General features: G+C 39.0%; 3 protein-coding genes across 13 annotated transcripts in view; 1 reads left to right on the forward strand and 2 right to left on the reverse strand.

Moving 5' to 3' along the window:
- Window positions 1-7725, reverse strand: part of Shab (Shaker cognate b) — a 43379-nt gene extending 35654 nt beyond the window's left edge. Inside the window, exons 1-2 of one of the 3 annotated variants that reach the window (XM_089177728.1) lie at window positions 6808-7725; window positions 310-2038 (exon numbers count right to left, since the gene is read on the reverse strand). In XM_089177728.1, coding sequence (XP_089033854.1) covers window positions 310-1626 — 1317 coding nt within the window. In that variant the 5' untranslated portion in view covers window positions 1627-2038; window positions 6808-7725. The remainder of the gene's footprint in view (window positions 1-309; window positions 2039-6807) is intronic. The other 2 variants (XM_089177729.1, XM_089177730.1) reach the window with 2 other exon arrangements.
- A 444-nt stretch (window positions 7726-8169) lies between these two features.
- On the reverse strand, window positions 8170-9764 carry Tcs3 (Probable tRNA N6-adenosine threonylcarbamoyltransferase Tcs3). 2 transcript variants are annotated; one of them, XM_089177745.1, is made up of 5 exons: window positions 9710-9764; window positions 9423-9521; window positions 8899-9340; window positions 8592-8770; window positions 8170-8477 (listed from the first exon to the last, which is right to left on the reverse strand). In XM_089177745.1, the coding sequence occupies exons 1-5, from the start codon at window positions 9747-9749 to the stop codon at window positions 8206-8208; spliced, it is 1032 nt and encodes a 343-aa protein (XP_089033871.1). In that variant the 5' UTR covers window positions 9750-9764; the 3' UTR covers window positions 8170-8205. The 2 variants fall into 2 exon arrangements, with proteins under 2 accessions (XP_089033871.1, XP_015176765.1); XM_015321279.2 differs by lacking the exon at window positions 9710-9764 and having other exon boundaries at window positions 9423-9648.
- A 76-nt stretch (window positions 9765-9840) lies between these two features.
- LOC107066551 (uncharacterized) lies at window positions 9841-14336 on the forward strand. Of its 8 annotated transcripts, none has more exons than XM_015321274.2 (5): window positions 9841-11557; window positions 11857-12082; window positions 12192-12952; window positions 13142-13293; window positions 13382-14336. In XM_015321274.2, exons 3-5 carry the CDS (start codon window positions 12194-12196, stop codon window positions 13785-13787), a joined length of 1317 nt encoding a protein of 438 aa, XP_015176760.1. In that variant the 5' UTR covers window positions 9841-11557; window positions 11857-12082; window positions 12192-12193; the 3' UTR covers window positions 13788-14336. The 8 variants fall into 8 exon arrangements, with proteins under 8 accessions (XP_015176760.1, XP_015176755.1, XP_015176756.1 ...); XM_015321269.2 differs by having other exon boundaries at window positions 9841-10553; window positions 11737-12082; XM_015321270.2 differs by having other exon boundaries at window positions 9841-10553.
- Window positions 14337-14618: the final 282 nt, after the last annotated feature.

Genomic DNA, 14618 nt, shown 5'->3' on the forward strand with positions numbered 1-14618 from the left:
GATGGATAGATGGATAGATGGATAGATGGATAGATGGATAGATGGATAGATGGATAGATGGATAGATGGATAGATGGATAGATGGATAGATGGATAGATGGATAGATGGATAGATGGATAGATGGATAGATGGATAGATGGATAGATGGATAGATGGATAGATGGATAGATGGATAGATGGATAGATGGATAGATGGATAGATAGATAGAGATAAAAGTGAGGAAGAAAGAAAATGTAAAAAAAAAAAAAGAAAAAGTAAAAGAAAAAGAAAAAGTAAAAGTAAAAGTAAAAGCATCGGATAAACTCACCCTAGCAGCGATGGAAGTGGTTGGCTTCTCAAGAAGATCCCAGAGCCACTTTTGATACTGGGCGCATTGTCCCTCACCAAACTCCTCTTCCTCCCTCTGCCTGAGTGACTCGGCCTCTTTGCGCATCTCCTCGTGAACGTGCTCCTTCCGTTGATGATATTTATGTTGGCAACAACTTTCCAAGTATAGCTCATCTACGCCCCAATACTCGAGATCGTCGCTGAACGCTAAAACGCACATCTCGTCAACGAGATGTAATTTACCAGTACGATAAAAATTGAGAATCGAACTAAACGATTTGGGATGCCGATCGAAGAAATACTCGTTGTCGATGAGGGAATAATCGTCGCATAGTTCGGTGATCGCCTCATGGGTATTGCAATCGCGGAGACGTCCGAGACGAGTATGCGGTAACCTCTCGAGGGTACGCCATAGAACTTCGTGCTTGACCCCACCGACGTTGATCGAGACCCGTCGATTGAGAGCCTTAGAACGCATTATCATGAACGGTTCCGGCGGTAGGGACGTCATCGACCTCGAGAAGGCACGCTGCTGCTGCATCTGCAGCGGCAGGGGCGGTAGTGGCGGTGGTGGTGGCGGTCCTCCCGAACTTTGTTGCACCTGGCCCTGATGCTGTTGCAGTTGTAGTTGTTGTTGTTGTTGTTGCTGTTGCTGTTGCTGCTGCTGTTGCTGTTGCAGTATCGAGACTTGTCCTGTTTGAACTAAGGCCCCACCGACAGTAGCCGGTGGTGTGGCCAGTGGAGGAACCGAGATCGTTGGTTTCAGGCCACCGACGCCCAACGGGATTGCCGATGGAATAGCCGACGGAATAGCCGGTGAAAGAGCCGAGGATGATACAATGCCCGGTGATATGCCCGCCGTTAACACCGAACAAACGTTCGTTGGCGCGTATCGAACTTCCTTTTGATAGGTTGATCCGGTCCGTTCACCGGTGTTGCAACCAGTGCCAGTACCCATGACCACCACGGCTCCGACAGCCGATGGGGCCTGACTTCCTGTGCAAAAACTTCCGCCACCTACCGCCGCGGTAGCTGCGCGGCGTAAACTCGTCGCCGTCGTCGTCGTTGTCATCGTTGTCATTGTCGTCCTCGTACCAACACCCTCGAAGATGAATCCTTGATCGTTACCGACATTAGAAGAAACGCTTCCAATTCCATAGCTTGGTATAACATACGACGACGACGACGACGACGACAACACCACTACCGGGCCTGACGGAACCACGGCACTCCCATTGCTACGGCGCTCACCCTCCGCCGCCAGTGCGTCACTTTCGAACCTCTTGTCACTTAACATCGGCTGAATACGTCAACCCTGACAGGTAGATTTGATTTTGATTTTGACGTCAACGACGACGGCGATGACGACGACGACGACGATGACGACGACGACGACAACAACGACAACAACGACAACGACAACGAGGACGATAACCAAAAAGATAATCGAAACAATTTATCTACTCCTACTTTTTCTACCCCAATCCCAACCCCTCCTTCTCCTCCTCCTCCGCCTCCTCCCCCACCCCTCCTCCTCCGCCGCCGCTCCTTCGCTACCTCTTCGACCGGTCCTTCTTGAATTTCTTCTTCTTCTTCTTCCTCTGATTCGTCCTCCTCCTCCGCAACAACGTTACGCCTTGTCCGCTTCATCCGCCCCTCCGTCGATCCTCCAGCCTCGACTCGTTCGCTACGAGCCACCCAGTCATCATCTGTAACCCCATCAAAACACAACATCCTCTTACTTAACTCCTATTTTGAGTAAGATAGTCGAAAGTTAAGATTGTTAATCTTAAGCCTAAATCAATTTTTCTTTCACTTTTAGCTCATACATCTAATTTCATTTCATCTCATCTCATCTCAATCTTCATCTCTTTTCTCACCTTTTTGTGCAAGTTTATTTGCAAGAAATCACTCCTTACCATCTATCCTTCGACAACCACCACCACCACTACTACCATATACGATCTTATCGTTCGAGACGTAACGGGGCCAGATTTCGTGAACGATACAACAATCCACCGCAAGCATAACTATTTTCGTATATAACGAGTAAAACGATCGAGTCTGTTGCAGTTACAAGAGTTCTTCTTAGGATTTTAACATGTGATCTAACTCAACGTGGGAGGGACAAAAGACAAAGAAGAAAGAGAATATAAAAACAACTTTAGAATCAAATGTAGAGCTGGAGAAGGATAAAAAAAGAAAGAGAAAGAAAGAGTCTTCAACACCACGAATACTCGTACAAAATCTCTCACCCTGTCATATTACAAGAATCTTCTCAAACGTTACATTTATACATTTCTTTGAAGGTTACTACACTCTGACCCAAATTCTATCGTAAAGCACCTGTCCCAATGATCAAGAAATGATCCCACGTGTGGTTCTCTTCGACCATAAGAAAAGAAAAGAGAGAGAGAAGAAAAAAACACGGAAGATGAAAGAAGAATATAAAATGATTGCCTTATTGCCAACCAAACCAAAAGGAAACACCAAAGGAAAAAAAAAAGAACTTATATAAATACATACACATCCTGACTCGGAAATTTCCTATTCTCGGAACGTCGAGATCTAATGAATCGATGCCGTTCTATTTCGAGAACTTTTATCGGCAGAACGTAAACTTCTGTCCGCGCGAGTACTGTAAATAGTCCAACCGGTAACCCCCTTGACCACCAAAATGTAATATTGTTTTAGCCAAGAGAACACGTTTCCTCGATTTAGAAACTTCCATCATTCTTATTACCTTCGATCAAAACTTGTTCTTTCTTTTTTATGTTTTACATGCACGCAAGCAAGCAAGAATTATATTATAACAAAAAAAAATATATTTTCGTTTATTTCTAATCCTTCGAATTTTATTCCAAAGGGACTATGAAAACGTAATAACGTCATTTAGCAAGGTGGTTTTACTCCGATCGATCGAGCTTTAACGTGTGGAACTAGAAGAAATTCGTTCGTAGAAAAGGTCTCCCCCCCCCTGATATCGCGCATTAGTAATTATTTACTTAAATAAACGAACTAACGAAAATTCAATACGAATATTTTTGTCCTTCTACATAGATGTGCGTGATATTCAAATATAATGTAGTATAATAATATACTTCCATCTTCGAATCGATAGTCAAAAGCTTGACATCATTTTGATACCATAAACATTGACAAATATTTTCACTGGAAAAACGTGACTTTATTTTTTATCTCTTATACTTATTCCACACTCGGAGCCAAGAGGACTCGTACAGCGAGAATACATGAATATGATGTCTGGGTAACTTCCTGTCGACGAGTAAACGAGCCTCTTATGAGGAAAACACGAAAGTGTGAGAGAGGAAGAGATGTGTGGGAGGAGGAAGAGGAGATGGAGGAGAGGCAGAAATAAATCGATTTTTTATCCCACAGTGACCTAGCTAGCCAGCGTGTCGCAAGTACACTTGGCGGCATGTACAAAATGTTTAAGGATGCAGAATCCCGAGGATGCGCATCTTTTTCTTTAAAAGGGAGGGGGAGGGAGTTGGGACGAGTATAGGTGGAGTGCGATGATAGTGCACCCCGCCCAAAGTACTTTCCTCACGAAAATAATCCAAAAAGTATTCAAAGAAAGAGAAAAGAGTAGTAGTATCCAAGAGATCGTGAAGTTTTTAATGAGTACAAATCTCGCACTATACTTTTTGCCACTCAACTAAGATGTGTCTCTTTATGTCTTTAAGAAGATTTTCTCTTTCATATTACAAACAAACAAAATACCAACCATACATCTTTTCTTTACGTAATTTCCTAATTATATACGCGCATGTACGTGCCAACCGATCGATAATCGGTTTCTTTGAAAATGTTATTATAAAAAGTATAATTGTATATAATACAACGATCAATTTTTCTTGATTAATCGATCGTTATTAACTTCAACTGTTATTTTTTCTTTTCTGTTTTAAATTATAGGAAATTATATTCGACCGTTCGTCCTTAAAACATGATTATCGAACGATCATTAAAAGTCAACACAATTGGTATGAAATATTCTTCTTATCTATGTTCTTCCATCTTGAATATAATTCACTCGAAATTTAATGGTAGTATTGCTGAAGCGATATTTGTGTTCGTGACATATTCTCATTTCCTTTCTCTCTTTTTTCTTTCGTTCATTCAAATTCATTAAAGTCAAGCATCATCATATCGATTAGATTCATTATTCCTCCCAAGTTATTACTACGATCGATCAGTAAAAACCAATCCCTTCCTATTTTAATTATTATTATCATAATCTCATAACACTTAACATTACAAAATAAAAATTAGCCCTTCGATGTTCTATTTAATAAAATGTGAAACAAACAAACGCCATAGAAACCAACTTGTTTCCTCCCACTTTCTTTACCCTAATACACTATCATATCCCATAAACGAAGTACGATTGTAGAAACGAAAGAATATCGTAGTTGGATCGATCGATTCAATACATTTACGTACGTATATGTGTTTGTACCGTTTGAAAAGTTCACCGAAATGACATCTAATTTAAAAAGTCCTAATTTACAAGATCGTTTCGTTGTTCGCAAGTAAAGTACTAGATGGAAAACGAGATGATCTCAAGTGGCTCACAAATTACACTAAAAGCAAACAGACTGTCCAACGAAGTCCGCCAAATGATCGGACGTGCTTTTAACTTTGGCTCAGAGATCGAATTTATAACGTTTTACAACGTTTCGTTTACTTTCCTCTCTCTCTCGCTCTCATTCTTTCTCACTGTTTCCACTTACCGCACAGACACGCACGCACACACACCCTCTCATTCTCTCTATTTCTCTTTTAAACTCTCTTTTAAAGTGTATATCACTTTGAAATGAAAAGAAGGAAACATTAAAATGCTAATCACTATAAGTAAGTAAATATTAAAAATCTTAGACTACTGTGGTGTATGATACGGTGTAAAAATAATTTGCAAACTTACTTACATACGTACGTAATTATTATTGCAATTATATTAGTGGTATATATTTTACTTTAACACGAAAAGAAGACTATTTTATGACGGCAATAAAGAAGTAGAGAATTTTCAAAGTGTTGGACTATAACTATCATCTGTGTGTACGATATTTTGTTAAAATATTAACTTACAAATTTGCGTACGGTAATATTTCTCTCATTAGAATCGAAAGCACTTTGAAATAAAATAAATAATATGTTGCAAAGCTAATAACGAGGTATTACAATTTTCAAAATGGTGGACTACTACCGTGTCATGGACTATATAAGAAAGAAGATATCCCCAGAAAGTTGTAGGAGTAAACGTTTGTTATTTGCAATCGTATTAGTAATATCCAAAAGTATGTATAAAATTCGAGAGAGAACATGAGCAATAATACAATATCATCCTCTTTGCGTGTCGCAACCTACTTTCTTGGCCAGTTAGAATTTCGAGAAAATATAACGTCAGCTCTCTGCCGTTTGGCTTTTAGTAAGCCAAGGCTCGGCCTTTGACAAAGATATCATTTTCGAAATCATCCGGGAATTATTAGAGTAGTTTTTGTCATTTCTACATTTTCTTTTTTTTTTACTTGCCTTTTATCATTATTCTCATATTTTCAAAAGAAAATTTCTAACGAAAATTTAACACTCGTTGGTTCCATTAAACCGTGTCCGAGAGAAAACAAAAAACGCCATAGAAATCAACTCAATTTTTCTCTCTGTTTCTCTTTCTGTTTCTAGGTCCACTTGACTATATAAATCGATTACTCGAACTTAATATCGAACACTGTACTATTCTCTTCTCTCTCTCTCTCTCTCTCTCTCTCTTTCTCTTTCTCTCTTGTTCTTTGCCTTCACGTCTATATAATTGATTATAGGTACGCACATGAGTCGGAAAACCTTGACAAATCGAAGATTGGAAAGAGAAGTTAAATGAGATAGAACACACTGTTCCTGTGTTCGGTTCAGCATGTAATACATTATCCTGAGCCCCCTAGGACGAACTCAAGAGTGAAAGAAAAAGAAGAAGAAAAAACATAGATACAAAGTTTCCCGAAAAAAGAAAACTTAATTTAACATTTTGTTGACTCGACATGATCGAAAAATTTTCTTACGATCGATCTATCTCGAACACCACTGTTATCTCTTTTTCTTTTAACAATAATCCAACGTTTCATGCATTCCTTCGGCTATCACGCACCGGAAAACCCTCGAGACCAAAAAAAAAATACAGGAAGAGTATATATAATAGAAGAAAAAAAAACAAGGATGAAGGAAGGGGAAAAAAAGATCGTTTGAATCATTGCAGTCGTCGTGTTTTAGCATCGTCGTGTTTTAGCTTTGGTTTGCCTTACGCACGAGAAGGCAGAGCTACAATACGGAAATAGCCGAAAGAAAGAAAGAAAGAAAGAGAGAAGGAGAGAAAGAGAGAAGGAGGATAGTTAAATAGAGAGAGAGAGAGAGAGAAGAGTCGACGTCGTCTTCGCGTACTTAGGAAATTTTTGCGACTCACCTCTTCTCGTTCAAGCATAGCAGTCACCGTTCGTCGTCCGAGAAAAGAGCGGGACCGGCATCACAATCAACTGCATTTCGTTGATTCCCTTTCGATGAATGTACCAATTAATTATTACAATCCTTTTGACAATTCCAATATAATTTTAAAAAATATATATATATATATTTGTTAATAATAATAATCTCGAAAAAAGGATTGTTTTCTGAAGGATAATGAATAGAATCCTTTGATGAATGAATTTAAAGTGACTCCTCGTCCTTGTTCAGTGTATATCTTTTTCTTCGTCTTTTTTTTCTTCTTATTCTTTTCGTTCTCTTTCTTCTTGTTCGGATCCTTGGGGAGAGAGAGAGAAAGAGAGAGAGAGTCTAATGTAGCAACGACGACGAAGAGGAGGACGACGACGACGCTCAACTGATGCCTGCTCTTCTGCCACTTGTTTCACAGGCGAGCGCTGCGATCGACGTTCCTCGCGTCTCTTCTATCGATTAAACGCCGCTTAAGATGACCCTTCTTGCCCTCTTTGGCACAAGGGCCGCGAAAAGCGCCGCGAATTTATATATCAGCTATAGAGCCCTATAGTATAAACATTTCTTTTATTTTCTTTTCTTTTCACCCGATCGAATTTTTTTTCTCCTCTCTCAAGAAAAAGTTATCGTCAATATCGTTCCCAATTCGCCAAAGATAAATCTCTCTTTCTAAAGATATGCATGTATGCGGATGAAAAAACGGGAGAGAGAGAAAAAAAAAGAGAGAGAGAATTTGAATGTAGAATAAGAAATAAGTTAGGCGCCAAGAAACCCAATGTAGCACGCTGCTGATACTGCTGATGTCGATGCGATACTACTACTACTAATACTAATACATTATTACACTAGTATTACTAATACTATTACAAGCTACCGTCTTCGCTAACGGTGGAGGTGGTGGTGATGCTGCTACGCTATTACTAATACTAGTGTGATGATGGTGGTAGCGGTGGTTGGGTAGTGGTGGTGCTACTTCAGTTACTATAACTGCTGCCATCTCCGACAGAGACATTACTTGGATGAAAGCCAGCTGTGCGCGTGCCTCGAAGATTATCCTAAACAGCAAACCCTGCGCGTCTTCCCTTTCTGGTATCACACTCGCCCCCGCCCCCCACCCTATCACCAGCCATCTCTAACAGCATTTTTCTATCATTCGACACGGTAATGATACATTGCTTTTATTAGAAACACATCTATTCTTTTTGTTGAATCATTAATGAATACTACTGTTTTTTTACTTCTTCCGAATACATTTGTATATCTCTAATGATGTATCTACATTTAATCTAAAGGACGATTTACATTATTGCATAAAAAATATCTTAGGAAATAATAAAATTGTAAAATATATTTATTTAACTTTAACATATTATGTTCTCCATGTAACTCGTACGTCGTCGGTTCTATACCTTTGTATACAGGTCGTCTCGTTCCAAGGAGTTCGACCATCTGTCTTATACTGTAATAATCCCGCGACGGCAATCATAACGCCATTATCGATGCAAAATCTTTCATCAGTTGCATACAATTTCGCATTTCTCTCTTTACACATGATAGACATCATTTCCTGTAGCCTTTCATTACATCCAACACCGCCCACAATTAATACTTCATTTGCTCCCACATGAGCCATTGCTCTTTCTATAATCATTAGTTTGTTAGATTAGATAAGTAGTGAGAATAATGATAAGACTGTACATAATTAACTGTAAGCTTACTTAATTTAAAAAAATTTTAAATGTATTATTCGCTTACCGGTGATTTCTATTAGCATAGCAAAAACTGTTTCTTGCAAAGAGAAGCACAAGTCTTCGGGTGTATATTCTTCCTTCTTGATCCATGTAGAAAGATGTTCCTCGATATGACTTAATATCCCAGAAAAGGATACGTCCATTCCCTTAACCACATATGGTAACGGAGCTAATTTCTTTCCCCTTTTTACATCCATAAAATTTTACAAGTTTCCATCGGTCAAATATGTCTGATGATCTTTACAAACGGATTACGTTTAAAGATCTTCATTTTACAAAATAAAGTTAAAAAGTTATTCATAAAAACTTACTTCTTTGCAAATTGTTCAATGTTGTATCCAGGACTAGGATCGTTGGAAAGCATTAACAATCTTGCAAAGCGATCTAGGCAGTTGCCAACAGCAATGTCTATTGTTTCACCAAATATACGATACTTTTGACGAGAGTATGCAATAATTTGTGTATTCCCACCCGATACGTACAAGACCGTTGGATTCTTACTACCGGTAATTAAGCGACCCATTTCAATATGACCAATGCAATGATTGACCGCAACAATTGGTTTGTTGTAAAGTTGAGCCATTGTACGAGCCACTAATGCAGCAACTGTTAAAGGGCCACCCATCCCTGGCCCTTTCGTATAACATATCACGTCAACCTCTTTCATAGTAATTTTGGCATTTTTCAATGCTTCTTTAAGAACATCGATTATACATTTTCGATGATGTTCCGCAGTCTCGCGTGGTAAAAATCCTTGTCACGAAAAATACACAATTATTTGTTTATTCACTTAATTTAGGAATGTTAACAAAATAATAAAATAAGTTATATTTACCTTCTCCTGGTGGTGTGATATAAGTAAGTCGTACGTTGGATAAAACCTCATCGTCGCGTATAACCCCAATACCTAATTTATTCGCACTGCCCTCGAAACCTATGGCAATCACCATTTTGATTTCTTTTTTTTGAGTATTTACCAATAAAATTAATAAAATGAAAACTTTCATACTACGAAATAAGTCGTATAAGGTTATATACATTTGACCAATAAGAGACGTTCAATAGAAACCACCAATGAGAAAACGTATCTGATTAAACCAATAAGAACGATTGAATATTTACATAGAGAATAAGCACGTCGCTGATTAGGCGAAAATTTCATTCCAGTCGAAACTGATCAATCGGAAAACGACTTGGCTTGACGCCATTACGAATAATATGACTATTGCATCAAAAGAGTAGCAAAAGTAAGTTACATACGCGTCCATATTTTGCACTGTTAAGAGAACGACGTATTTCCACGACTCCATTGTAGGAATACAACGTCTAACGCGGAAGTGTTTCGTGACGAGATTTCGTGCTGGAAAAATGCAAATTATCGAGTTGCCGGGTTAAGAAAAGTGAGTGTCGTCGTTAGTACAAATGTATCTTCAACAAAGTCCGGTGATCGCGGTGATACGAAAATATCGAAGGAAATAGGGTCGTGGTCCGGCGAATGGCCGATTGATTTTCAAGGTGATAACCATCTGACGCGAACGGATGAACGACTTTGCACTTCGGTACGAATAAAAAGAAATAAATAAAATCGCAGTTCATAAAGTGTGCTGGCGCGAGAAAGTCGTTCCGGTTCGGTTCGGTTTCCTATACTTAAAAATTAAACATATATATATATATATATATGTATACATACACATACACAAATGATGTATATGTGTGTATGTATATATAAAAGAACTAAATACGTAGTGCAAAAGTCGCTTTAAATCGGTATGTAAAAATAAAAAATAAGAAAATCGGAGTGTGCGAATCGGTGTGTATTGCCACCAACGCGCAACAAAAATTAAAAAAAAGGAAAGTTGCAAGGAGAAGTGAGAGAAGCCGAGCTTCACTTACGCGTTCGTGGAAATTAAGTAACACCAAAAAAGAAAGAAAGAAGTAAGGAGAGCTAAGAAGGCAGAAGAACGTGGTATATATATATATGTATATGTATATATATAATATATATACATATATTATACATATATATAAATGTGTGTGTGTGTGTGCGTATATACAATGTATATACATACACCACTCCTTCCCACTCGTCGTGAGTCGTCATAGAGTCTAAGAACTGTCCTAGGGATATTTGCGGTTCGTGTTCTCATTCGTTCGTTAATTGGTTGCTTGGTTCTCTTCGTAGGTACCATGACCGAAACGGTGTCGCGATTTAATCGGTCGCGAGATCGCAAGACGTCTTTGACGTATCGTCATTATTCGTCCATTCTTTCCCTTGAGAAGGGAGAGAAGGAAAAAAGAACGCGTGCGGTTGTTCTGTCATCATCTCAACGAAAAATGTCATGGTCGTATGACTTTTCGAGAGAAACAAAAGAGAAATGGTATCATCGCGATGATACCTGATTAAGTTGGGAAGGTGGTTACGGTTAAATCCTCGCTTATAGTTATTAACGACACGATGTGACGACGAGCAAGCCCGCCGTGAGTCGCGCGCTCGTACGGTGCGGTTGCGCGCGCACACACACGCGCATGCGCCGGCCGCGGCAGAGTTGCACTCGTAGTGCAAGTTCGACGGTCGTAATAGCGGTCCGACGGTGACTGTGGGTGCGTCAATGGCGGCGGCAATAGCTCTATGATAAACAACACACCAAAGGATGATGACAATGATGATGATATATATGACTTGTCGTATTAATCTTCTCGTTGATGATGATGACCAAGATAATGCGCGCTCGTTCTCTAACGACAATGCATCTATTCTTCCTAGACTACTTTTTCTCCATCCGTTCGTCCATACGCTTGCCCATAAGTCAGTCCGTCTGTCCGTTCGTTCGTCCGTCCGTCCGTCCGTCCGTCCGTCCGTCCGTCTTTCCGTTCGCTTGTGCGATATATAAACTCGCGCGTGCATCGTTATATGGATCGTGGATCGAAGCGTTACCACACGATTCTGGACATGCGGAGAGAGTGGCGATGGTAAGGCATCGCGTACGGGTGACACGTCTACCAAAAGAAAAGAAAAGAAAATTCAAAAAAAAACATAACATAATATAAAAGTATATACATATAAAATGTCATAAATAAAACCTCGGATATATTGTGGATCTCGCGACTCATCATCCTCTACTACTTCTTCTTCTTCTTCTTCTTCATAGTTCTATCATTGTTAAACAAGACGAAGCGCCATCGCGCTTCGTGAATACACTAACTTTCTTCCTACCGCTTTGACTCAGCCCAAGATGATACCGACTTGCTGCGTATATTTTTTCACGTAGGACAGTCAACCCTTTAGACAACCCAGTGCTAAGAGACGAGCATCGGTAACTTTCGAGATTTGAGGGAGATTAAATCAACATATTGGTTGCTGCTGTACAAAAATACTGCTGTTATTTAACTCTGGCATCTATACGTGTATTCTACTCTGACTTAGATTTCATAAGAAGAATCGGGGGAATCGTCCTGTTAAATTGATTTTCCATCTAAAAGTATTCTAGAATACAGGTAAATCTATCCTCAATTGGATCTTACATATTTGTTATTAACGTATGTTAATCAACGTCATGGCAAATACCGAATATGAAATATTTAAATGGTATCTCTCTATCGTCAGTAATGTCACGAGACTATGATAGAAGAAGAGGAGGAGGCGGGAGCAGTAGCAGCTCGAGCAAACTTAGGATGGACACTAGCGTATCCCAGACAAGACCACACGGTGAAAGTTCGAGCAAAAGGAGGGAATTAGATACCGTCATGCGAAAAGCTCGTGAGTCTCAGTCGAGCTATTGGAATAAAAAACTTTTGGAAGTAGAAGAACGTGATCCGAATAGATGGCGACACAGTGGATATAAAGAACTTTATGTCGGAGGTACATCAACTGGAGAACCAAGCAGAAGTCATCCACGTAGTCCGAGAAGCCCAAGACCAAGAAGTCCTCACAGCCCACGACCACGTAGTCCGCGTGCTAGAAGCCCTAGGTCACCACGAGATCGTTCTCATACAAGAGGAAGAGCTGCGAGAAGTCCTAGTACAGGAAGCACCTGCTCGGACAGATCATGCTCTGTTTGTTCGCCTAAGGAACGTCGTCGTATTGCACCACCGTCTCGTTCGCGTTCAAGATCAATTACCCCCATACGCGCGCGTCCACATCCCAAAGAGGTCGTACCTTCGAGTTCACGTGCTATACCACCTCGAACCAGACCAAGGTCGCCGCCTCTACCACGTCCTAGAACACCCCCACCGGCTCCTCAACCTCCTCCGAGACATCAAAAAGATTATAAAGCTTTGAAAGAAAAAGAAGTTAAGGTTAGACGCAAGGAGAAACATCATGGCAGATTACCAGAAGATCCACGTGTTCCAGACCCTATACCATTGGTATATTTCCTTTACGTATTTCTATCTCTACTATTATTTGCTAATTCGACGATTCTTCTATGCATGTGTTGTAATATTGTAACACACAACGGCAGCTGTAACGGTAGCTTTTTTCTCCGTTTAAACTCTTATTATAATATCAGAATATATTTCTAATATTACTACATTCTTTCGTTTTATATTATACAGATGCGCAAACCTGTTAAAGTAGAAAAAACACATTCAAGTCATGGAGCACCACCGATGATGCGACAGCCACCAGATTCGTCACCCAGTGAAGACAGTGACAGTTCATCTGCAACATCGCATACGGGACCACCAAGAATGACGCTTTCCGAACGGTATATGTTCAATAACAATTATATTTCATCAATCCTAATATTGAAATACAATAGATCATTAATCAAAGTATTACATTTATTTTCATAGATTTGGTAAAATGGCTCAATGGAGCGTAGATAGAAGAGACATGGAAAATATGCGTATCACTAAGGACGGGGAGAATGCTATGAAAGTGGTAATAGAGGGTGAAGAAAGAATTGCTAGATTGGGTTATGAATCTCCACCTCCAGGACATTATCCTGAATCGTTATTAGCCCAAGGACCAAGAGGTTTAGAATGTTGGGACGATGTAAGAGTTCGATACGATTATTATAAAGCAAGAGGATATTTACGTGACCTCACATTAGACGATTACATCAAATGGGAGGAATGGTGGTACAAATACCAAGAGTGGTTAGAGGCTGAACGATATTATGAACAATGGGCCTCTTCAAATCGTGCTTCCGGAGGAGGTCGCAAAAGGCGTGGACGACGAAATAATCCCACTCATTAAACGATAAAAAAACAAAACAAATAAATATATATATATAATATTGAATATATATATAATAATATTGAAACAATAATGATAATAAATAATATTTAAAAAGAGAAGAAAACAAATCGATTACTATATTACCGCGGTACAAGCTTGTTCTAGATTATTTTAAATGGAATCTATCTGTCGTCGACATATGTATACACATATAATGTTTCTAATTATTTACATAAAACACGTATAGTTACATATTTACGTTATATGCTTGCGAGTTAAATCTCTATTCTGTGGTAAGCCTTTTGTTTTAAAAATAGAAATGTAGGAGACGAATTGTAAAAGAGAGAAAAGAACAAAAAAGTATGATCATTAACCAAAACTATTATTTTCTTTATTTCTTCTTCTTTTTCTCTTTCTCTCTTATTTCTTATTTTCTAAACATCCCTTTGAATCGATACCAAATAGTATTTACATCGTGGAATACAATTATTGATTTTTGCTCTATGAAGTTTTATATACTTTGTATTTTTGATTGTTCTCTATATAAATATGTTACGTAAATAAAAACGTGGTAATTTAATTTTGATACCTTTTTTATGAAAAATTTATTACAAAATTGAAATCATTGAATAAATCAAACCTTTCATTATTAACGGCCGAACAGGAATTGACGATAAGCATATATGAGCTAATTTATATGGAACATAATACTATTCACCCCAAAGTAATCGAAAAATGTTGCTATTCCAAACACAAGAAAAAACAATATAATTATTGCGTCTTATTAGGGACCCTATAAGAGGGACGCGCCATGTACATTGCTGGGAGACAGGAACTCGTGTAGTCACG

Source organism: Polistes dominula, unplaced genomic scaffold (genome assembly GCF_049000335.1).
Source record: "Polistes dominula isolate Pdom_NZ unplaced genomic scaffold, Pdom_raw_medaka contig_24, whole genome shotgun sequence".
NCBI classification, from domain to species: Eukaryota; Metazoa; Arthropoda; class Insecta; order Hymenoptera; family Vespidae; genus Polistes; species Polistes dominula.